This window comes from Coturnix japonica, chromosome 1, assembly GCF_054131305.1.
Source record: "Coturnix japonica strain WE chromosome 1, WE-NBRP24, whole genome shotgun sequence".
Classification (NCBI taxonomy): domain Eukaryota; kingdom Metazoa; phylum Chordata; class Aves; order Galliformes; family Phasianidae; genus Coturnix; species Coturnix japonica.
Window position 1 is genome coordinate 15,166,184 of NC_140663.1, and position 25,800 is coordinate 15,191,983.

General features: G+C 34.4%; 1 protein-coding gene across 18 annotated transcripts in view; it reads left to right on the forward strand.

Moving 5' to 3' along the window:
- TAFA5 (TAFA chemokine like family member 5) overlaps positions 1-25,800 on the forward strand; it is a 487,828-nt gene that overhangs the window by 213,119 nt on the left and 248,909 nt on the right. For 16 of the 18 annotated variants that reach the window (XR_004306155.2, XR_004306157.2, XR_004306158.2 and 13 more), the window contains one exon: positions 8,246-8,395. The exons of the other annotated variants lie outside the window; for them this stretch is intronic. Coding sequence is in view for 9 of the 16 variants with exons in the window: in XM_085514839.1 (XP_085370965.1) it covers positions 8,246-8,395 (150 nt within the window). In the remaining 7 variants the exon portion in view is untranslated. The remainder of the gene's footprint in view (positions 1-8,245; positions 8,396-25,800) is intronic. 18 annotated transcript variants of the gene reach the window in all.

Here is a 25,800-nt window from a genome sequence, read left to right on the forward strand (position 1 = left end):
AGTGCATTCCCTGGAAAGAAAATCAATTCTTGTCTCATAGGCTTTTGCAAAAAGGAAAGAGTAGTCACAGACAATAGTGAAAATAAACAAGTTTATTTTAACAAAATGGAATCTTCTAAGAATACAATGGATGATTAGTGTGGCCATGACATAAAAAAATCTTTCTCATTAAATTTTTGATTCACGGGTCTTAATTTGCAGATGGCACGTTTATAAGGTCAGATGTGGCTAGGTAGCAGTTGTTTTCATCTCTACAGTTTGGCCTTCTTGATTTCAAACTTGCTACAGATATGGAACTATATAATTCCATACCTGTCATAGAATCATAGTCTGACTAGAGTTGGATAGGAAATCATCCAGTTCCAACTCTCCTGTCATGGGCAGGGCTACCACCTGTTAGGTCAGGCTGCCCAGGGTCTCATCTAGCCTGGCCTTGAACACCTCCAGAGCACAGTTCCTATTATGTAGGAACTTCTTTCCTGCCTGATCAGATGGTTGGGGTTATTATTTCTTTAGTAGTTTAAAGACTAAGAAAAAGTGATATGATCTGAAGCAATAAAATTTCAGCATATAGATTTGGCTTTCCTGTATGACCTCTACTGGGCAATATTTTACCTCAAGTCTGCTGCTGAACCTGTGATCTTGCAGTACATATCTTGATAGTGGTAAGCAGGACACTTATATGATGGCATTTTAAAGTCTGTTATGTGTAAATAGTTCTTATGTTATTTGGAAGTGGAAAACACAGTTCACCTGTACTGCTACATTATGTCTACCTGATATATGACTTATCTGCATGTTCTTTCAAACTGATTTTATGCTCCCTGCAGTGACATATTTTGCTAACACAACAGACTTGTTCCTTCCTGACGTACAGCTTCTGGCTCCAACAAATGTCAGTAGCATTTTAGACAAACTTGTGCTTTTTATTCCTGTCTTTCTCAAGAGAAATATCAGCATCTCTCCAAAAGCAGTTTTCCCCCTGTGGCTATTCTGTTTGTTTTGTAAACAGACTAGGTTTATTTTACATGTAGAGGCTGGTAAAGCAGTCTTTTTTTCTGTGGTTTTTTTTTGTTTGTTTGTTTGTTCGTTTCTCCTTTCTTAATAGTTTTAAGAATTTTACGGGAGTAATAAGAGTGAAAGCTGTTTCCTAACTTATGCAAATAAGCATAGTTATGTTTAATCCTGAATTCATGCAATTATTTCCCTTTTTTAACTAATTGAGATCTCCAGAACCAATTAACTAAACCATCATGAGAGGGAGGGAAGAGGAGGCCCTTTGAGCTGCAGGTCCTCCTTGGAGGAGCTTTGTGTTGCTGAGATTTTTGCTTCAGACTGGCTTATACAGTAGAAAAAGTTATGTAGGAAGTTGTAAAAAGAGGAATGACTTAAATGCATTATCATTTCTACTTATCTTTCATAGCACTGGTTATATGTTTTCCTTATTTGTAGGGTCTTCTTTTAATCCACCATCCAGGAAGGAACACAGAAACTTGATACAAAACCCTCCAAATTACTTTGTGGATTAGGGGATTATTTCTGTAAGATTCATGAAAGATGTACCAGCATTGATGGGATTCATTTGGTTGTTTTCTTTGTGAATCTGTGTTAAAGACATTTCTCAAAGGTGGAAGCTATGGTCCATCATTGAAGTGAGGAGAGCCTGGGTTACAGGTTTTACTGGTGTTGCAGCCTAAAGTGTTCCCAGCCTCTGTGCTGGTATCAGCCAGGCTCTCCTTGGGACATCCAGCTCTGCAAGATTCTACAACAAGGCCCATCCCAGTCTCAGACAGAAGTAAGACAACCAGGAGCGCTGGTGTAGCCCCAGACCCAAGAACCAGGCACCTCCCTGGAGACAGTGACTGACTGAGGTCAGGCTGGGACTTGGGCCTGATCTGGGCTTGAGGGCACAAGGTAGGGTGAGGCAAAGCTGTGAGGAGCTGAAGACGAGACTTGCAGTGGCCTTTCTGGGACAAGGGCTGATGGCCATGAGGCTGACATGAGATCCTCAGCATTGAGCAGAGTGAGGAGCCCCAGTGGGTGGGCCTATTGCAGCCCTCAGTGCCTTGAAATTAAGTTTCTGGAATATTTTCCTTTTTTCTTTCTTTGTTGTAATATGCAGCATATCAAATGTGCTGGTTTTGATATGAGACTGTATGGGGATTTGGGGAATGACATTGCCACATACTAAAACCACTGAATGAAGATGCACTGAATTAAGATAATTAATGAAGTAGTGTACAAGGAAGGAAAATGTATTTTTAATTAGATTCATGTATACAAATACCTTACTTTCATATTTATTTATACAACAATGGCTTGATATTTTTCAACCCTTTTCTGACCTAGAATTCCCCTATGTGTAAATTCCATATGAAAACTGTTTCAGAATCTTTTCCTTTATGTTTATAACTTGTATGAAGTTTGGTTTTTCATATATATTTTTTCTTTGTGTTACATTGTTAACAGTAAGATGCATGGCAATTGAATTCAACAGCAGTACTGGATTCCCTAAGTTAGAACATTAGTCTTGTCTAGAAAAAAATGATATTTCAAAATGGGTCCTTGAATCTTCACAGACTTTTTTTTCTTATGCAACTATTTAGAAGAAGACAATCTATCTTAGTTAAAATTTACTGCTTATTTCAGAATGGAAGGTCTGAAAGCTTTTTTTCAATATTTCTACATATCTGTCCTGTTTATGTGCTTCAGATGGCTAAGTGGTAGTCTGAAAATTGCAGTAAGATTAGTAATTACTAAAGGGACATAATGTACTCTGTTGTTGCAGTGAAACTCTGAAAATACTTAAAGTCACTCTTAAAAGGAGAAGACATACATCATATTTTTCTCATGTTAATCATAACATTTTCTTAACTGCATTCTACAGTGATTTTTGCTTTGTAGAATGAGCACTGCAAACATGCTGTGATACCAATTCTGTTGTTTTATACAACTAAAACCCAGAATAATTCCCTCTAAGACTGAGGAACCACAGCAGTCACATGGCAAGGATGATTCCAGCCAAATATAGCTCTGAACCTGAAGCAAAGCAAATCCATGGGAAGTTTTTTTTTGTTTGTTTGTTCGTTTTGTTTTGTGTTTTTGTGTTGTTTTTTTTTAAATATCCATCTTCCACTTTTGATTTTCTGGACATCTATATGTTGCACAGACAATTAAGATTACTCTAATAAGTTACTTTTTGTTTAAGTGATAGTGGCATCTGTCTTGGTTTCTATTGATGACAAATGTATAACCACAATAAAACTATATAGCACACAAAAAAGGGTGTTTCTAAAAAGTTGTTTAACTGTAGAGGCATGAATTGTTGCTGCGTAATCCGTTACTTCAACAGCCACAGTATGCTTCAGTAGAAAGATTTAGATTCTGTAATATCCTAAATGACATGTTAAGCATCTTGGAGGCAGATGCTTTGAGTACCAGAAACTGTAGTAACATAAAATAGAAGTATATAAATACATTCTATTAAAAATAATAAATAAATAAATAAATAAATAGATAATTGAAATGTTTGTCTATTGCATATGTTAAACATGAAATAAGATTCTTTTTGAGAACTGTTTTGAAATCATGCTCATTCATTTGAGCAGGTTTTTCTCATGCTGAGATACAGAAGCTTAGCCAATTGTCATTTGCTGCTTTACATTAAGTAGCAATTTTTTTCAGCAACTTTGTTGGAGTTGCTCTTTCTCATTTTATAGTATTTGAATTTCTAGAAATTTTGCTGTTGCTACTTAAAAGTGAGTGAGTTTCTTTGGGGAAACCAATCCTTTTCTGTAATCTCTCTTGTTCTGAACCAAAACTGGAAAAGGTAATAGGATTATCTGAAATTGTGTGATGTTTAAGTCAAAATATCTTGTTGCAGAACATCTTCGTTAAGGAAGGATATATAATAAAAGAAATAAGTTCTGTTAAATATGTACTTAAAATCATCAAAATATGGTTAAATATTTGACATTCAGGTTAATGTCAAATCATAAATTATGTTACATACTTAAGTTCCCCTTTGTTTCAGTGAGAAGTGTTGATATTCAGCTCTGCTCAAGATTTAGCATGGCTCTGTTGTCAGAAAGCCTTCAATATTGTAATAGAAAGCTACTGAATGTATCCCTATGATCTGATTTTGAAACAGCTCCTGCATTGTGTTCTCTGACAAAAGAGTGTCTGATCTAGCCAAGATTTTTAATAACATTTAACTTTATGCATTTTAAACTAAAAGAGCTTGTGTTGCTAGGCATCAAATTGATGATGCATGGAAAAATTATTCACTGGAACTGTAATAGAACCCTGTATATACAGTTCAAGAGATTTTCTGGATGAACATGTAATCTAAAACCCTGGAAAGACCTATAAATTTAGATCAAGTTTTAGTGCAATTTGATCCACAGATATTATGAGCTCATCATCTGAATTCATTTACTTAAATGAATTTGGGGAAAGTTTTCGCTTTACAGCATGAATAAATTAAAAATTCATAATACCTATAGCTTGCTTACTAAAATGAATGCAAATTAGAGTTTATTTGCTGTTGGAGAAGTATTTTCCTCTTTAAAGCAATAGCAAAGAAATATTTAGACGTTTTCTAAAAAAAAAAAAAAAAAAAAAAAAAAAAAAGTTATTGCAACTTTGAAAGAATCTTTATTATTTATTCTCAATACATAAAACAGTTTAAAAAGACATTTTCTTGGAAAATAAGCAAAAGCCCTTTCAGACTATTCAATGAATCCGAGTTCTATGTTGGTACTTTTTTTATTTTCCCTCAAGATTGTTTCATTCAGGTTGGATAGAGGTGAATTGCTTTGTGTACTGCAAGTACATAAGTAGGATCTAATAAAAATATTGGCCTTTTTTTCATTAATATCCTCAGAAGAAGTAATTGTGCCAACTTCCCTAAAAATGAAAGGTACCCAAACTTTTGAAATTGACTTTAGAAGGAGTATATTCCTTCTGTTCCATCTGTTCAAACCTTATATATCTAGATAAAATTCTTGCAAAAAAAAAAAAGTAGCATTCAGACCATGTAAGTAAGTTTATCCTGTATGTTCACTTTCTACTTATTGAGAGACAGAGTTTTCCAGATGAATCCAGATGTTCTGGAGGTGGGCCTCCATAAACTTGTCATTTGTTTTTCATGACTTACGGCCATCTAAAGCCAAGTAACAGTTGATGCAACTGGTGACACAGTGACAAGAAAGTACTTATGTCACATTAAGAGGGAAGATTTGCTGCAGATCTATGATAACTTTTATTTTGCAGTAGGAACAAGAATGGCAACGGATAAGTGATTTATTTACATATTTATCTTTAGAATCTATAAAATATCTCAAGAATCTCTCTAATATTCCATTATTTTTTAATAGCTGCACAAAGTTTCTTGAAAGGCAATGTGACATTATCTTTTTATAGCAACTACTCTCATTTTAGGCACCCAAGATTTCTAAGCTCCTCAAAAAAAAAAAAAAAAAAAAAAAAAAAAAGAGGTTACTATGCCTGAAAGAAATCAACATCTTTAAAAAGGTGCAAAAAACAAACAAAACAAAACAAAAAAACCTATCTGAAAATAATCATTAAAAAAGGAAAAAACAAACAAAACAAATAAACAAACAAAACAAAAAATGAGCAAACAAAACCCTACAAACAGCCAAGCTATCTTAAAATGAATCTATGTAGAAATAAAACTGGACCGATTCAAAAGCAAAAAATACTGTCTGTGAACATGTTTATCAACACTTACTGCTTACATTCCCTATAATTTATCTTTACGTAAAGCTTCGGTGTTATTTTTATTTTGAGTGTAGTTCTTATTAACCTTCATCGTGCTACATCGCTAGTCCCTTTCCTATGAAATGGGGTTTTATACAATGATTTACCTAGATTGTATGATTTAAAACATCTTTTAATGAAAATAGCAATAGTATAAAGACTCCAAGATAGGGGAGAGTAAGATAGCCCATTCTCACAGGAGCACTTACTCATACCATAAATACTTTCCATTTTTCTTTGGTTTCCATTCAATTTCTATTCTCACTGAAGAACCCTAATTGTGGTGTTCAGATGCCTAAGGGGTCATGTTCAAAATACATCTCTGATCGTGTCTTTTTCACTTGATCTACTAAGACAGCTGCATTACTTGGGAGGGATACATCTCTTGCGACCCTAAATGAGATATGTTACCAGTGGGTGAAAGTGAATGCTTTTTTCTTTTTTTTTTCTTTCTTTCTTTTTTTTTTTTTTTTTTTTTTCAGCTCAAAATTTCTCAGTGTATGAATTTCCTCTGTCTGCATTTGAAGAATCACATGCCACTTCCTTTCTCATTAAACCATTGCTTTCTAAAATTTATGCGAATAGAGGGAAAAAATAACATATAACAAAGTAAAAATCCCCTCATCGGTATGTTTATCCTAAGATATTTTTGTTAACAGTATGGGTGGAAAAGCTCATGAAAGCCAGGATTGACTTAGTTCATATGTCTGATTGCCAGCAGCCAGTAAAATATTACAGTGATTTTGGCTGTTGAATATCTATATTTCTGATGGCCTAATAACTATAACCCATATATATTTGCATGAATTTTTAGGACATTTTGTTCTATAATCATCTTTATGATTCTTGCCTTTACCACATTGTACATTCACTGCAGTGCAGGTGTTACAGCAACCTGAAATTGAGGTAGCTTAGCATTGAACAAGTCCCAGCACTGTTGACAGCCTACAGTGTTTTGGTATTCTGACAATTTCAGAACTATAAGCACACAAAAGAAAACGCTGAAGGCTGATTATGAGAAGAATAGAAAAAAACAAAACAAAAACTAAACCATACCAAACCAAACCAAAACCAAAACAAAAAAAAACCAAAACACAACCCCTCCCCTCCCCCCAAAAAAACAAACAAACAAACAAAAAAAACCAAAAAAACAACAAAAAAAAAAACAAAAAACAAAAAAGCAAACGTATAAAGAAATAACATTAGGCTTGTTAACTAAACAATACTTACATACAGTTCACTATTTTTCAGTTCATGTTAATGTGGATTTAAAATTCCTTGTTTTTCTCTCATTGTTTTTGAAAAGTTCAACAGTTCAACACAATTAAAAAAAAAACAAAACACTTTGAATATTCTTTAAACTGTACACTAAAAATACAATATTACATTTATTTCAATCTCAATATTTTATGAAAAGAGAATTAAGTTTGTGGATTGCAAACATATTTTTGCATATATTTCTTTGAAATGTTACAATTCATTGTTTACAAAGAGAGAATCCTATAGAAATGCTGTTTAGTACTGTACATATGCAAAAAATATTGGTAATGGTGATAGCTGGGATTTTTTTCAGTCTTACTAAGCACCGAAATTATATAACATATCTTTCTTGCTTGTAAAATGTTAGCATACCTCTTACACACCATTTTAATTGTACTGTTTTCACTTCTTTCACTTTTGATTAAGGGACCATGAAAACAAATTTTTGTAACTTTTTTTTTTTTTTTTCCCCCTTTTCTTTTTGCCTCTCACTTTGTGATTCAAGCTGTAGGATAGATTTTTCATAATATTCAGGAAAAACTACACATATTGAAGAAGTAGGTAAAATGCAGACAGTGGTCCTGAGCTCTGCTATTTTACTGTCATCTGCAGAATAGTTATTTTGTAAGTTGAATGGAAGACAAGAGACTAACTGCTTCAAAACTGAGTCAGGTAGAGCATGAGTTGCTATGACTCTATGCAAAGCAAGAGCCAAAGCACCTGACAAATTTGGGCATTCTTTGAAAGACCTTGTCTTTCAGAAATAATGCATGAAGCAGTTAAGACTAAATAATACTGATGAATATGGAGAAGGCCTTTAAATATTGTTTGCTTTTGTTTTCCATATACTTAATCATTTTTTTTTTTTTCTAAAAGTACATGATGAGCGTGCAATTTAAATTCAATTACTGTAAAAGCAGATTGTTCCTTTACTCAGCAGACATAAGAAAAAGCAACCTGTGTGACCTTAACTCTCTGGCTTTTATGGAACAATAATTGTTTTCTGACAGAACCAGTTTGCAGGGTTTTCATATGTCCACCACAAAGAAAAATTGTATGTCATCTCAGTTTTATTATATCCATCAGCTGACTGTCATTTATTATGGAGTGTCTGTGGTGACGTAGGGACGTGACTATTTGGCGGTAATAGATTGCCTGCAGTGCATTCAGTGACTCTGGTACCTGTTGCTGGTTCTTTTTCCAGGTCAACTGGCTGCAGGTACATGTGAGATTGTTACTTTGGACAGAGATAGCAGTCAACCACGAAGGACTATAGCTCGACAAACAGCTCGCTGTGCATGTAAAAAAGGACAGATTGCCGGTACAACAAGAGCAAGGCCAGCCTGTGTTGATGGTAAGAAGTAAAAGATCTATTCAACTAGTTTCTGCCAATACAAGAGTGGTGTCAACTAGCAGTGTGTGTCAGCAGATGAAAGCTCTTTAGGCGGATTTTTTGTATGTTCCTACTAGTGCTGGTAATACTACTGAAATACCCCAAAGGGTATATTTCAAGTGATTTTTTTATTTTATTTTTTTTTTTAATTTGAATTTTTACTTTTGCTTATAGCTGGATGTGCAGTTGAATACTGAGAATGTTACTGTCATATTTTGCATGTGATGACTGTTGCAGCAGTAAAATTGCATTTTTCCCTCTGCATTTAATTTCTTGTAATATGTACATACATATAAAAAACCACTAAAGTGCCTCACAGCTGGGGAACTAGTGTCACTGCTCTTGTGTTGAAATGTAATGTTGAAGAAAACATTGATATTTTAATTGGAATATAATAATTGAATACACCTTATATGTCCAGTGTTCCTTCTCTGTTTAAAACGATGACTCTGTATGATTCACTGCAGATGCAGTGATAACTTGCAGACTGGAAAACTGCTGACACAGAAGGAGATATGAAAATATTTCACTCTGATACTGTTTTGTGAGATGAATTTCTGCACTGCAGCTAAATAAGATGTTAACAACAGTACAATCTTCAAGACAGGTCTGTCTGTGCACATTAAATGTGTTAGGAAATATTCATAATAAAAATGAAAATTGGAAATATATACAAAATAGTTGATGCAAAATGGCTTGTTTTGACCTAGGCTTTGTTAACAAGTGTGGAAAGATGCTTATGTATGGAAATATAATAAATTTACAGAGCCTTTGAATACAGTCTAGTTTGAGTTCTCAAATAATAATTTTTGAGAATACCTCTCCAGAATTCAGTCTTACCAGCTATTATCAAAGACAGCTCAAAGGAAATTTAAGAGCCTACTCACAAAACTAAATATAGAACATCATGCACATTCTATTTTTGCATTTTTCTTTCAGTGTTTTTGGTACTTTGTAATACAGTTTCTTAGCTGTCTCTCATAATTTGATTCTGTACCAAGAAATTATCTTCCTTGTTATAGTGTAAAATTGTTAAGATTTAATTGCTTAAAAAAAAAGAAAATATTTTCCTATGCAATTTATAGTTGCAATTTTGACAAAACTACTTGTTAGGCATCAAAATAAATTCAACATTGTTGGCATTTTAAAACAACAAAGTTATATGGGAAAATAGGAGTTCTGCATCATCTGATGGGAAAGAGGCATTTTTACTCAGTCAGCTATGGCATATGGTGAGATTCATTTACTTTACTTGGCTATCCAGAGTTAGTCACTCTGCTACTGTCTGTCTTGATGCTAGACACCCCTGGTTATGAAATTAGACTTCAGACAGCTAAAATCTATCTGTCCATAAAAATAGATTAGTACCTCTGGTCATCCAGTTGTGACATTAACTTAGCTTCCAAGTATGGAAGTTTTATTTAACATTTGAAAATGCATTATCTTTTTTTTTTTTTTCATATTGTTGGAAACTAACAAAGAATTGCTATTTTAAATTTGCCTTCTGCTTTCCATGTTCTCCATCATCATTTTATAAAAGCAGAGGGATAGATTATTGGACATACGGTTAGATATTATTTAATCAGAGAGGATTCTGTATGTAGTACTTTATCTTTGAGAACTCAGTAGGAAATTTGTCATTTGAAAATTAGAGTTTCCAATTATGTGTTCAAGAACTTTAGGTAGTTGTATTAAGATCGAATAACATAGTTCTTCATAAAAATGAAATGCTTATTGTTGAGATGTTGGGCCCTTTTCTAAGAATATAGGACATGGTATTTTGCTTTTCTTTACCATCTTAGGGTTATTTTTTGAAAAGGTTGAAAATTCTTAGAATTATGTTAAAAATTCTTAGAATTATATTGAAATCTTCTATCTAGCAGAGATTCCATTCACTTTTTTTTCCACTGTCCAAACAAATCTTTCTCTGAGCTTTTGTGAAATGGATATAGAATGTGGTTGTACATATTTTATTTTATTTGTATTATAACTGATGTTAAAAATGCATTGCTATTTAAGATGTCAATTCTGCTATCAAAAACATGTTTTAATACCAGCTAATTTTCATATGGTTTTGATTTTATTACGCTATTTTTGAAGTAAAGGTATCAGGTTAGATCCTGGTCTTTTAATAATTAATGCAGAGTTGCTTGAGAAGTAAGCAGGCATAGTAAGTGTGACCTCCTAACCTACTAACAAGAAAAAAAAATAAAATATGACAATTACATTACAGCTCCCCTTAAAACTACATTTTGAATCTGCACTATTTATTTTTTATAACTTTGAAGTGAATCATATTGCACCAGGTTCATTGTTTAATGGGAGAAGTACCACTGAATATATTTGGTTATGCTGTATATTCCTGGAGCTCTGAAATGTGTCAATTATTACAGCAAAAGGAGTAAGCAATTTAAGGGCTCTTAAACCTCAGAAGCATTATCTGAGATTGCACTTGTCAGCGTACCTGCTAGAATAAGGCCTGAGTTGATTACAAAAATCCACTCTGATTTCCACTGCTATTCACCTAAGGTATTTTCCAAAGACATGAAATACAGTATCTGTCAGATGTAGAAAACTGTACTTCTTAGAAAATGAAAATGCTCTGTTTAGGGCTTGGTCTGTGCAGAGTATGACAAACAAGACTTTTCTGGAAATGTCTTCCAATCCCTTCTTTTTTTTTTTTGCTTCCCTTCATGTTAAGTTACTTTATATTATTTCCAACTGTGTTCATTAGCCCTGTTTTATTGGACATCAAATTCCATACTAATGACCTCAGCCACATTACTTAGATAAAATGCAATATTTCAACATAGCATCTGGTTTAGCAGTGCAGTATTTTCCATATGTGTCAGTGAAGCATCATCAGTTTTTTTAATCTGGAGCCTGTAAGAGATTGGAAGAGAGCAATTATTCTCTATTTTTCTCCAGTGCCTAATTTGGAATTGTTTTAAAGCAAGTGACAAAAGTCCTTGATAGCAGTGTGTGTACAAATGAACCCATGGTTTTTGTTCCTTCAAGAAAACAACTGTCCAAAAATAATATTTATTATGCCGAAGTTTTTTGAAGGATGCAAGAACGTTAACCTAAGGAACATGTACTGAAGGTGTATATGTTAAATAGATTCCAGGAATTCTATCCAATATATATTTATAGAACAAAAGTAAATTGCAATTTTCTTTTGAAAATAGAAGCAGCTGATAAGAGGAAAAGTGGGTATTAGAAAAGTGGTTTCATTATTTGAGGAAAATGAGTTTGGTGCTGTTTATTTACCCATATTCTGTGATTAGAAGATTCACATGCTTCATGTTTGAATTTTGTCCAAAAAGTGATGTGAAAAAGCCTAGGACATAGATCCTGAGTTCCAGAATTCCTGAAATTTTGAATAGCAGAACCTCAAGTAACTGAGTTCAAGCTTTCAGACAATTTATTTGTAAAATAAATCGGTCTTTTTTTTTTTTTTTTCATACCTGTAATTCATTTGGAAACTATATATATGTATATAATCTTGTTTGTTATAATTTGTTCATATATTATAATTAATGTACTTTTCAGTTGGCATTGATTGATGTTGTTTAACACAGAAATTCAAGATCCACAGGGAAGCCACGTTAGTTTCAATCAATAATTCCCTGCTCTTCTCATTAGCTCTAAGAGTCTATAGGGAGGTGGAGAGTTCAGAATTGATCATTAATAGAATCCTAGGTCATGCACTTGAAATAAAACTCAATTTAATACCTGGAAATCTTCATAACTCTAAAGTACCTTATCCATAGAAATAAAATAAAATAAAATAAAATAAAATAAAATAAAATAAAATAAAATAAAATAAAATAAAATAAAATAAAAATGATTTTCCATAAAGGACATTTTAGCTTTCACATTTTGAATATTTCATATGTTTATTATTCAAATGTTTATATTATTTATCCTGGGATTTATGGGAGATTTATGGGAGGTGATGGATATCTGCCACAGATAGCAGTTTGGTCTAGTGATTTCCACAGAATAATTAATTATACAGCAGTCAGGCACTGTAAAACATGGTAGCATATTGACCATGGTTTGGAAGTCAGGCCCATTAGGCATACTCAGACTGAGAACTTCTATAGAGTTCTGCTTCCTAATAACATGTAGATCTACAGTTTTACTACAGATTAGAATCATAGTATCACAGAATGATTTGGGTTGGAAGGGTCCTTTAAAGCTATCTAATTCCAGTTCCCCTACAATAGGCAGGGACTCCTCCCTCTAGACCAGGTTGCTCACAGCCCCATCCAGCCTGGCCTTGAACTCTTCCATGGAGGGAGCATCCACAACCTCGCTGTGGAACCTGTTCCAGTGTCTCACCAGACTCAAAGAATTTCTTTCTGGTATCTAGTCTAAATCTACCCTCTTCCACTTTAAAACCATTTTCCCTCATCCTGTTTCTACATGCTCTTGTAAAAAGTTCCTCCCCATCTTTTCTGTAAGCTCCCTTCAGGTACTGGAAGGCCACTGTAAGGTCCCCCTGGAGCCTTCTCTTCTCCAGTTCGAAGAGTCCCACCTCCATCATGCTGTCTCTGTAGAGGAGGTGTTCCAGCCCTTTAATCATCTTTGTGGCCCTTTCTGGACATGCTGAATGTCTTTCTTGTTTTGGTGTCCCCAAAACTAGACACAGTACTCCAGGTGGTGTCTTACGAGAGCAGAGTAAAGGGTCAGAATAACCTCCCTTGACATGACTTCTCTTGATGCAACCCAGGATATGGTTGGCCTTCTGGGCTGCAAGCACACAGTGTTGGCTCATGTTGAATCTTTTGTCTACTGACACCCCCAAATCCTTTTCCTTAAGGCTGCTCTGAAGCCATTGTCCTCTCAGCCTGTATGTGTGCTTGGCATTGTCCCTACCCAGGTGCAGGACCTTGCTCTTGGCCTTGTTGAACTTCATGAGGGTTCACTTCTCAAGCCTGTCCAGGTCCCTCTGGATGGCCTCCCTTCCCTCTCGCATACCAGATGCACTGCTCAGCTTGGTGTCATCTGCAAACTTGCTAAGGGTGGACTTGATCCCTCTGTCCATTTCACTTACAATGGTGTTAAATAGCACCAATCTCAACACTGATCCCTGATTAATGCCACTCATCACTGGTCTCCACTTAGACATTGAGCCATTGACTGCAAGTCTCTGAGTGCAACCTTACAGCCAATTTCTTATTCAGCAAGTGGTCCATCCATCAAATCCATTTTTCTTCAATTTGGTGGCCAGGATGTCATGTGGAACAGTGTCAAATGCTGTACACAAATCCAGTAGAAGAAATCAGTTTCTCTTCCTTTATCCTGATTCTGTAACTTCGTCATAAAAGGCCACCAAGTTTATAAGGCAGGTCTTGCCCTTGGTGAAACCGTGTTGGTTACCACCAATCACCTTATCTTCATTTTCCATGTCCTTAGTAGGGCCTTCAGGAGGATCTGCTCCATGATCTTGCAGGCACAGAGGTGAGACTAACTGGCCTGTAATTCCCTGGATCTTCTTTTTTTCCTGTTTTGAAAATTGGTGTTGTTCCCCCTTTTCCAGTCCATAGGAACTGCCATGCCAAACTGCCATGACCTTTCAAATATAATGAATAGCAGCTTAGCAACTTTATCCACCAATTCCCTCAGAACTATTTGGTTGGGTCCCGTGGACTTGTTCACTTTGGATTCTTTAGATGGTCTTGAACCTGGTTTTTGTTTACAGATCTGTGTTCTTACCATTACTTTATGCAACTTGGGCAGTGTAGATAGAGGCAGCATGACAAAATTGAGTCAAGGAAGTCATTGAGCACCTCAGCTTTCTTCATAACCCTTATTACCAGGTCTCCAGTTTCTTTCCGGAGAGAACCGGAAGAGACTTGAGCTTAAGTAAATCCAGGAGCTCCCTGTTGATACACAGAGGTATTCTGGCATTCTTGCTTGCCTTCCTTTTTCTCAGGATGCACTACTTCTGGGCTTGGAGGAGATGGTCCTTTAATACCAACAATCTTTCTTGGTCCCCTCTTCTCTCCAGACCTTTCTCCCATGTGACTCTGCCAAGCAGTTCCCTAAAGAGTTTGAAGTCTGCTCTCCTGAAGTCCAGAGTAGCAAGCTTGCTGGACACTCTTTGACAACCTAGGGATTTTTAAGTCCACCGTATCGTGGTCTCTAGAGCCAAGGCTGCCCTTGTGCTTCACATTACTCACCACCCCCTCCTTGTTTGTGAGGACAAGATCCAGCCTAACACCTTTTCTTGTGGATTTCTGTACTACTTGGAAAAGGAATTGATGATCCAGGAAAGTTTATGGACAAATCAATCAGAGATTTAGAGAAACTAGGTTTAATTAATTATGCTACAAACTAATGAATTATTATCTAAAGTTTCTGGAGGATTATACATAGATTGAATCACTTTGGATATATAAGGGAAATAGATCTGGGATAAGTGTGAATAAAATCTAATTTAAAATATTTTTCTAAGCCTTGTAACTGTAATGAACTGACCAAATTGGAATTATTTTGCACTTATTTTACATCTGCCTTTGATGTTAAACCTGGCATCAGTACACCATTTCAGGTTAAGAGATGACTGTATTTCTAAATGATCATGCAGGGAAATATTTAGGAAAGCAAAATTTAATTATGTGATTTGGAAGGTAGCCAGAAACCAGGGGTTAACACTGGTACTGTTGCAAAGAGTGCTGTGAGAACTTTAATTGCCTCTAATGCTTAATGCCTTGCTTTCACATTTCATCTGAAAGACAACACCTTCAGCCTCCCAGTGTTTCATTAGATGCATTAGTTCACCAGTGCCAGCAGCTTCATTTCCTTTAGATCCCAGACACTCCTAAGCAGTCATCCATGTAGTCTAATCCTCTTTCCTCTGTGTGCACTGATGGCAGTTTCAGCATGGAAAAATGTTTGGAGGTTATGTGACATTAGATTGTGGAACAATTTTCTGAGGGAGTGGCTAGAAGCCTAATTACTGCAGACATTTTAAATTGAACTGGATAAAATACTAGAGAATGTATTGTGCATTATCCCTGGGCAGAGTTTTCTGTGGTTGATTTGTTACAGCAGAGCATTGCCAACAATCACACTGGAATTGCTTCACTCTGATTCATTAGCTAACAGGTAATGGGTCAACATGACACTCCTAATTCTGGACTTTGGTCATTGTAAACTTCATTTTCAGACAGCAAGATGAGACGGGCACCTCAGGGGTCATTCAGTGTCAGTGTTGGAATCACCTCCTGAAAGCTCCTCTCTTCTCTCTTCTGGGATTAAAAAGCATAGGTTTGCTGCTTGAATGTAATGTGTGTAAACACTTCAGGCCATCAGCTGCTCAGATCACCTTCTGGAAAAGTCACTGTCTTCACTGATTAGATGCTTTTCAAGGGGAAAATAATAATAATAAAAATAAAAATAAATAAATAAATAAATAGATTGGATTACCTTCTCTCCTTGTCATCCTAGGTTCTAATTTTTCCTGAAAGACAGGGAAAGAGGGAGTTTCATAAAAATTTGTGTGTGCAGGTGGACTTCTGTTAAGGCAACATGCTGATTTCTAGTGAGGATAGGGGGGTCTAGAGAAAGAATTTTTGTTAATACTTCTACTAGAGCTAAATGACAATTCTGGCACTATGTAAAAGCAATATATTGTTGGAGTACTTTTTAAATTTTTTCTTCCCTACATAATCTCATTAAGCACAGAGAACTACAAACAGAGAACCAGTATGTTTCATGAAAGTGAATCAAGAAAGAGTGTAATATGGTTAGAAATGGCATTTTAAACCTAAATAGCACTTTACTTTTAACTTACTTTTGATTTAATATCTGTGGTGGTAGATGATGTATCAGAAGACTCCTAGAAAACATTGAAATTGCTAAATTAGTGACAACATAAATAGCACAGCTACACCCTGCACCTGGAATAGACTAAATACTGCTAGGCATTTTTTAATGCCTCTTTCAGAGTACTTTGCAAAGGGCTGGCTCTGAGAAAACACCTTTCTTGAAGATAGGACCTTAGAAAGATACCTTTTAAAGGTGATTGTGGACTTTCCTTCTCTAGTGATGTTCAAGACCCAACTCCACACCTTTCTCTACAACCTACTGTAGGGAACCTGCTTAAGCAGGAGGTTGGACTTAATGATCTCCATAGGTCTCTTCCAAGCCCTGCAATTTTGTGACTCTATGATAAAATATACCTGTGTTTCCTGTTTGCATAGGACTGTATTTTTCCTTTACATAAATTGTCTTACTGTTGTTTCATTTCTGCAGTACCATGGGAATGGAAGGTGCATTGTAAATACATACAGTCCTAGATGGAAAAGAGATTTCAAACTAATGACAGAGTCTGTGTTTGTACCACCAGATATGTAAATGAGAATATTTAGATTCTTCCTTTTGCTAATTACTCAGGCTGGGAAGTAAGAAATGAAGTTGGAAGAAGACTGAAATGCCTCTCCACTTCTTTCAGAGTTTTCAGACTCACAGTCGTTCCTCTGGTCATCCTCCTTAAGTGGGCATAGAACACCTCTACCCTTCCTCCCTCCAACAATCATGCCCAGTACCTTGCTCTATGCAGTCACAGTACTCTTCATTTAGTATTTTGTGCTACAACATGCAGGGAAGACAATGCTTTGAGCACAGCAAAGGCAGAAAGAGACATATATGTATACAGAGATTAAGAGAGGAAAGAGCTGGAAGGCAAAGAGAAAAGAGCAAAAGGCAAAGAGATAGGAGAGAGTCTGGCAAGGATGTATGGATTTCAAGTAACTGCTTTCATATTCCTGCATAAATATGGGACTCAGTCCCCCAGACCTTGAGAGTAATCTCTTTTTTTTTGTTGGTTTTACATTTCAAATTTAATATTTGGAGGATATATGATGCATATTGAAAGATATTAAGAACAAGCTGTCTTTGGTAACAGATGTTAAATAAACTGCTGAAACATACTAGCTTTACATTTTGATAACAGAAAGACATCAGAATTTAGAATAATGTGATAAGACTTCAGAGTTAGGAAATATACTAATAGATCTCTAGTGTCTACTTTCTCAGTCTTTTTTATGCAAAAGAAACGTCCTGTGTTTTTTGCACATGTGAGACCTTGTAAGTTGAAGTCTCAGATTATACGAATTTTATGAGTACCCACCCTTTGCTCGCCGTAATTCAAATCAGGCTAATTCTAATTCTCTTATGATTTCACTATCATACACTGAGAGGTGCTGTATTGGTGCTGGATTCCTTCAACAGTAAGATGAACTGCATTACCTACATTTCTTGGCATCACTAGCTGCTGATCCATCACATTTTGATATATTCTCATGGGTAACATAAAGTCTGGCTAGTTTTGAACACTGTTCTGTATATTTAGAAACCAAATATATATACTAGGTATCACACTACTTTAATTTCTGGAAATGCTTTACACAGTATGTGTATTAATATTTTTAAAATAATTTTATGTTGTTTTTCAGATTTCCCTTCATATTCATGGTATATATGTAATGAATGTATGAATACATATATGATATATATACAAATGCACACATATGTGAAAACTGTTTTATATATAAGTGAATGCTACATATAAAATACAGTTGTATTATTGTCTTTATGTGGCATTACAATGAATATATTGGGAGCTGAAAGGCCAAGACACAAAACTCTGTTCCGGCAATTAGTGTTTCTGCTTTGAAATACTTGTTTTAACATGGGTGAGCTAGCAACTCATCAAGACTTACCAAAAAGTCATCTAGTAAAATGTTATAAAGAATAAATGGACAAAGTAATCATCAATTGCAATTGTCCCAAACTATTAATTATACCCATAATTGTAGTTTCCAGGACAAGCCAGAGGACTCGAGTCAGTTTTAAACCAGTGTAAGAGGCCATCCGTCTATTACAATGGCTAAACTAATTTATTATGAATTAAGTGGTGCCAGTTCTTTGTGTAGGATATTCCAAAATGATATTGTGTGCAGTGTGCAAATAAAGATTATTGGAGGGTTTCTGTACTTGAAGCAGTTTTTTGCTTTTGTTCAGATGTTGATGACTATGACTGGAACATGAACATAAGTTTAGATCCTATTACAGAATTAATAAAAAAGCCTACTCAGACAGAAAGATGTGATTCTTATCTTGAGATTTTTATAATTTAAGGTTCACATACTTCAACCTCTTAGTCAAATTAAGAATTCTATTGAAACTAATGAACCTGTTTCCGTGAATTTAAACTTACTGGACCAGTACTCTTTTGGGCAGATAGATATAATAAAAAATGATAGAATCAATGCAGTGATATGCTTCCCGTAAGAATAAATTTGGAGAACAGATTTGGATTCATATATAGAATAATTTAAATTCTGCAGATTTTTCTTTTTTGTATTTATGATTTTCATTTGTTGACTTCTTATGACAATAAATAGTGTACTTTTCACTTAAAAAAAATAAAATAAAATAAAATGATACAGTCTTTTTTTCCAAAATTGAGAAGATTATTTGAGGTTTACTTGGCACACTTATGAAAGCTTGGATCAGTTCTGGATCTAATGTTCTAGATGAACCTGAAAGAAAACTAGAAACCAAAAAGAGAAAAAGCAATATTTCTACTTATTTTCCTCAAGGGATGTGACTCTGTATCCCCATAGCAGTAATGCTAGATCCCTACCCCTACTTCTTACTCTTTGGAATTCACAGTTACTTCTGAAGCCATATTTCTTTTGGACACAGTTATTAGTTTCTTCCTCTTCGTGTGTGTTTGTATGCCTGCTGTTGATAAACTCCAGTTAACTCACGGAAGTCTCAGTTTTTTAGCTTTTTATACAGATTAGCCTTCAGTTTGAGCTCCATATGAGTATATGAATATATGAATATCTGGTGGCGCAGTGGTAGGAATGCCGCTTTGCAACACCGAGGCCCGGGTTCGAATCCTCCCTGTGGCGCAAGTGGTAGAAGTGCCGCTCTGCTACACAGGAGGCTCGAATCCCAGGGGTTGGACTCAGTGATCTCTAAGGTCCCTTCCAACCTGCATGAGACTGGGAAACTGTGATATATATATATATATATGACCATATGACTATGAAACTTGCCACATGCTTTTATCATGTAAGTGAAACAGAAGCACACAGAAGATGTGGAAACTGGCAGTTTGTAATCTGATTCTTCATGTGAAAAGATATTGCAGTAAAACAAGCACATAAATAAAAATTAGCAGAGAAAAATAAGACAGGGTATTTCTGTTTTTTTAAGATGTAGTGTGAAAGCAGAGGAGCAAAAATCGGAGGAGCAAATATGTTCAAATATTGGAGGAACAATAATGTTTCAGTTTTATTATGTAGATTGTCTACAACCTTACTAAGCTGCACTTTCAGCTTATGTTTTAATATTGAAGTATAGCACCTTAAAATTTATACTTCTTTTAAAAAGTCTATATTCTAGATTAACACTGTAATTCTAAAAAAATCCAGTTGAAGTCTGGATGCATGGTTTTCTCAGAGCACTTCTGTAGTTCTGGTATAAGATTAGGAACATAGATTATGTTATAAATTCACCATTACAGAGTTTGAAGACAGAAAGCTTTTGATCCAATACTGGCTCAGATTAAATTGTGACTGAAAATATTCTTATTCAGTTCTAGTGCTCAGGAAAAAAACATAGTAATATTTCTAATTCAGTTCATTTTTGAGAAAAACAGGAAATAATAAATAGACTTAGAATTTATTTTCTGTCAGTTTTGACAAAGATTGCAGGCTATACCAAAGTCTTCATAATAGTTCAGATCATTTTTCAGTTTGGGACTAAATCTTTTGATTCCTTCCCTCACTCTTTGATTTTTATTTTTACAGTACAGTGCTAACGTTAACTTTTATTTTTATTCTCTGAGATTTTTTTTGTTGCTGTTGTTTTTTGTTGTTTTTGTTTTGTTTTGTTTTGTTTTGTTTTACTAAAATAATGAGAAATAGCTTTTCTGAGCCTGTTACCCTTGGATTCATGTCAAATTGTGATTAATTTTACATGACTGGCATCCTGCTTGTACACTTCTGCATGCTTATGGAACTTTGCTGAAATCCTAATTCATGCAAAATTTAAGATTGCAGTTTTTGGTTATTAAGAAAACTGCATTTACAGATTACATTTACCAAAGGTCTATAATAACTTTTTATTTTCTCTTAGCAAAAGTTCTCTTGATTTTCTGTATTTTCAAACAGTTAAGAAAAATATTTGAGTGTAAAATATAAACTACACAAAAATTATGTATAATTGTGTTAGAGGCATAAGATATGTACCATCCTTATACCATTATGCTGCCGAGGCTGAGTGACTGAGTAAGTAGAGATAACTAGTAGCTTATAAGAGCTCCATTTAGAACAGTCACACACATGTTGTGAAAAAAATGAAATCTATTTTTGAAATCCTTTCCTGTTTTCTGTAAGGTCCTCACTAGGTATTGAAACCAAACTTTTATGGGTTTATTTATGTGAAAAGGATTCTTGATCTCCCAAATATTTTGATCATTGCTTCCAGTACAGTACTACTGATTTCTGTCTCAGATGCACATTGTTTATTTACCACTTTCCAGTGGTCTTCCATAGTGCAGATACGACTACAGATTTTGTCTGAAAATGGTGTTGCTACTGGATGCACCTGTACAAGTACCCATTTGGTGTACAATAAAACAGTACTTCCTATGTTCTTACTCAAAGAAAGCTGTGGACTAGAACAGTATTTTGTAGCATTTTTGCATTAGTTTAGCTAAATGCATTTTAGAATTGTATTATAATGGTGCTTGACCATTTGTTTGTTCTTCCATCATCAGAAATTGCATTACAACCTTGAGATCACACTAAGATCAGTTCGGGGCAATGATTCTGATTTCTGAGCTGTGATAAAATGAGTAAATTTAGACCGAAAGTTTGTACCTTCATAAATAGCAACTGATAGGATTCTTCATTTTACTGTTACTTACAGCTGCTATGGTAGTCCACAAGAATAAATGACAGTTCTTTATTGTGCTAAGACTACAGAAATTGAAAATAGTAGTCTCTCTTCTGAAGAACATACAGTTAGAAGACTGAGAAATGGAAACGTAGTAGACAAATCATGAGAGTAGCAATCTTTCTCTAGTTTTGTTCATTTCTCTATGCCTGTAAAGGAAGCAAGTGCTGCTGGGAGACAGATTATGAAAGTCTGTGGTGGAAAGAAACACTGAAGGGGTAACACTTTACAGAAGAAAAAAGAATAAGATGGGTGGGTATCCAAAAACATTCATACTTATTTTTATAAGAGCAGGAAGAGTGAATAATTTCAGAGGGAGTCAATGCAGAGCACAGAGAGCTAGCAGTGTTTGAAACGACTTATGTCTTTGTGTCTTTTCTTTTGCTACTAATAAAATTAATTTCTGTTACTTTTCTGATATCTTTGACCATGGCGTCTTCTCTATATTCTTTTTTTCTTTTTCTTCACATCTTTTTTTTTTTTTTTTTCCCTTTTCCCCCAATAAATAAATAAATAATGAGAGTTGATTAATTATGAACTACTGTACTTTTTTATAACAACAGGAAAGAGAGCAGAGGAACAATAGTATTTCTTTCTAGTCATCATGCATAGTTCAGTCAGATGGATGGATAATTTATCTTGCAAAGAAAGATGTTTTGAAACTTGGAGGCTAGTTAAATCAGTCATGTTTGTGTAGCTTCATATTTTCATTCTTTTTGTCATCCTTTATAAAAGTTACTTCTGCAAACTTGTGCCCTTTTGTCACACACCTGTTAGAAGGATTTCATCACGCTCCATTGTCTTATGAAAGGAACATGGAATGGAAATAGCACTAGACATCAAAAAAGTAAGATAACTCTTGGTTAGCTAATATGCTTGGAGTCTGTATTGGTGTAGAACTACTATTTTCATTTCCTTTAACCTTATTTTTGTTTACAAAGAGTTTTCATGGTTCTGGGGAAGAGAGCCTTTCTCTCACAAATAACTACATTGCAAAAGTTTCTTTAGTTCCTTTTATTCATTTATCTTGGTTAGACTGTTCAGACCAGGGTGTCCTTCCCCTTTTCTTGCAAAGCACTTATAGATAATTATATTGCTAAAAATAATCTGAATTAAAATATGAATAAATCTGTCCCCCATTTATGGGGACATTTATATCCTATTACAGTAGGACAAGGACATTGTACATAATATTTTCATAGATATATATCTTCTTGTCCCCATTCTAGCTCCAGTGTACAGTCTATATATATTATTGGGTTTTTGATTGTTTGTTTGTTCGTTTATTTTAGTTTAAAAAAAAAAAAAAATGTTGATCAGTCCTGATCTTCATGAGACAGGGAGCTTAGATGGAGAATTTAGAGTTGAGGAGACGGAAGTATGTTCAGTGTAAAAATGGGGAAAATAGATGTGCTACTAGATTTCTCATGTTGAGAGACAGGTAATTTTATAGAAAGTAATTTGTGGTTCTGCCATAATGAAAGAGGAGTAACATCTCACATCTGCTTCAGGGTAAACACTTTCTTGTGGATAACTCTAGAATAGTTAATCACATGCTCAAATACATTATTATTCATCACTCTGTCCCTGTCATAACATTGCCTAGTGATCTTCTCAGTACTTCTCAACTACATTTACAAAAATATACTGGTGAGGAGTGAAGAGTGATGAATTCTCTAAGGGTCATATTACAATGGCCTGTAAGACAAAAAAAGAAGTTGGTTGCTCTTTTTAGCCCATGAATCCTTCATTGATAGAAAGTAATAGAAAGGAGCAATTAGCAGTATTTCCTTGGTAGTATCAAAAGCTCATTATGAGACTGCAAGTTTCATCCTTTTTTTATGGTTTTTTTTTGGTTTTTTTTCCTACTTTTTTTTTATTTTATTTTATTTTATATTTTTTTTTTATTCCTGTGGTCTCTGAAAGCTTTTCCTAACAGCTGAGACATTTTGAAACCATGTTCATTTGAGCCTTCATAGTATCTTTAGCCAATCAGTTTAGCTGACAGAAAATGTCATGTGATGTGCCTCATTCTTCTGCTATGTGTTATAAGTGATGTTTATATTTTCCTGTGATGATCAGAACTCTGTGTGTGCATTCATATGTAGTCTTAGTAGAACAGTCTGTTTAATTTGCCCTCATAAGGTTTTCCAGTGCTTTGATTCTGTTTCTTCTTATGAACATTTATTTCAACTATGTATTTTCAGTTTTAAGACTGCCTGAGTAGCATAGCTGATGCAGTTTTGTAATACTTTATTACATTTTCCTATTGTGTTCTCTTTTGTTTCTGTGTAAGTCATGCCATTCCTGACAACCACTGATTTCTGAATTGATGTTTATTTTGGAACAATTCTAGTTTCATTTCCAGAAATCTCCCTTAGATCATTATGGCTAATTTGGAGAATATCTCTGTGTAGTCAGAGCTGCTTTTCCTATGTGCATTAGACTTAGGTTGGAAGAGCCTTTAGAGATCATTACTTTGCTTTTATTGACATAGACATTCAGCTGTCATTTCATCTTTCCCAGCACCTAAGATCTGTAGCTTTCACAGTTTTCTTTTTACTACTCAGAATGGTGTATTTCCATCAGTGTATGCACCTCACAATTCCATCTGAACAAAAGCTGCAACATCACAGCTTCCTAGTTGTCAAACATTCTGACTTGTGTTCACCTATATTTTTTCTCTTCATTAGTAAAATAGTGAAGATTTCTCAGAGTAAGACAGTGTATTAGGCTTCAGGTTATCCTTGATATTTTTTCTTCTGATTTCCTTGTTCCTTTCTAATAAAAAAAGATGCTAAAAGCAGAATGTAACTGTGGTTTTAGTCCATTCAATATACAGAGATAGTATAACCTCCTATTGTTTGAAAGAAGAGGTTTTTGAGATGAGTTGGAGATTTTTGTCAGAAAATATGCCTTGCAGCTGCAGAATCAGGTCTTTTTCAAGGCTGGCATAGATTGTCAAATGCTTTTGGAAGTTTTCTCTTTTGTGTAAGACTTTGAGTTGACTGTGCTGACCAACTTTATTCTAATTGCATTCCAAAATTTTATTTTATTATATCTGTGCATTTCTTCAAATAAATTGATTAACTGCAGATTTGAAGGGGATTTTATTATGGGCTGAAAATTCAACTCAATTTCCCTAAAACTTCTGAAATGTATTCATACTAATTAATGGAAAATTATGCACTGTTTACTTAACCATTAATAAAAAGTCTATAACTGGCAATTCCGTAGTTAAAGCTTTAGTCCATGGTCAAAAGCTTCAAAGCCAAGACTTTTTTTTTATTTTATTTTATTTTCTGTTACATCAAAATACACTGAAGTGGTAGGACTTTTGATCATCAATAAACTAGAAATGATCTCACAGGGTCTATCAAAACCCTGTGTAGAATCATTGTCTGTGTAAAAATTATCTTCTAGTGAAAATGATTTCTGTCTCTGTATCTCTAATATAGCATGTTGTTGTTTCTGAAACAAGCAGATTAGAATTAAATATTTTTTTTTATTATTATTATTATTTTGTGGGTTTTGTGTGTGGGTGGGTTTTTTTGTTGTTGTTGTTTATTTGTTGGGTTTTTTGTTTGTTTGCTTCATTTGTGTTTTGTTGTTTTGTTGCTTGATTTGCTTGGGTTGGTTTTCTTTTTGTTTTATTTATTGTGTGTGTGTGTGTTAGTTTAAAACAACTCTCAGGAGATCACCTGATCTGAGTTAATAACAAATTTAAAGATATTCTGGCAAGGGAGATAAAAGAAGGTTGCACTTGTGAATTTATAACCTTAAAACATTTTTTTTTTTCTTTTTTCATAACATTTTGAAACTTTGCTTTTACTGTTAATGACAAATGTTATATTATTATATAAATTATGCTTTTTATATTTGTATTGTAGAAGAATGTTATTTAATAGTATTATCTTAAAAAGGAGATCCTTTATAAGATGCTTTATAAGTGTTTTGTTCCTCACTGTTACTGGATTTTTTGCAGTTGTTTTTCAAATTTTTAAATTCTATGTTTTTATGTTCATTAATGAGTTTAGTAATGTAAGGTTTTTTTTTAGCTTTGAATCTTTGAAAGATGATGTAAAACCCTTTACTTTAGAAGAGTCTTCATTTATTGCTACTCATTAACTAAGTTTAATAGTATTTTAAATTAGGATTTAATTAGACCTTTCAAATAATTCAAACAGGAAAGCATATCATATATATGTATATTATTAATGTAATTGAATGTCAAACTCATTTCATAGCGTTATAATTTTGGCAAAATCAGGATAACTTGAAGGAGTACTTGAAATATTTGGCATTTACAGCACGCATGTTGCCTCTACCTTTAGGCATAGCCTGAGGCTTAGAGCATTTTTAGCAAGTGGAACTCT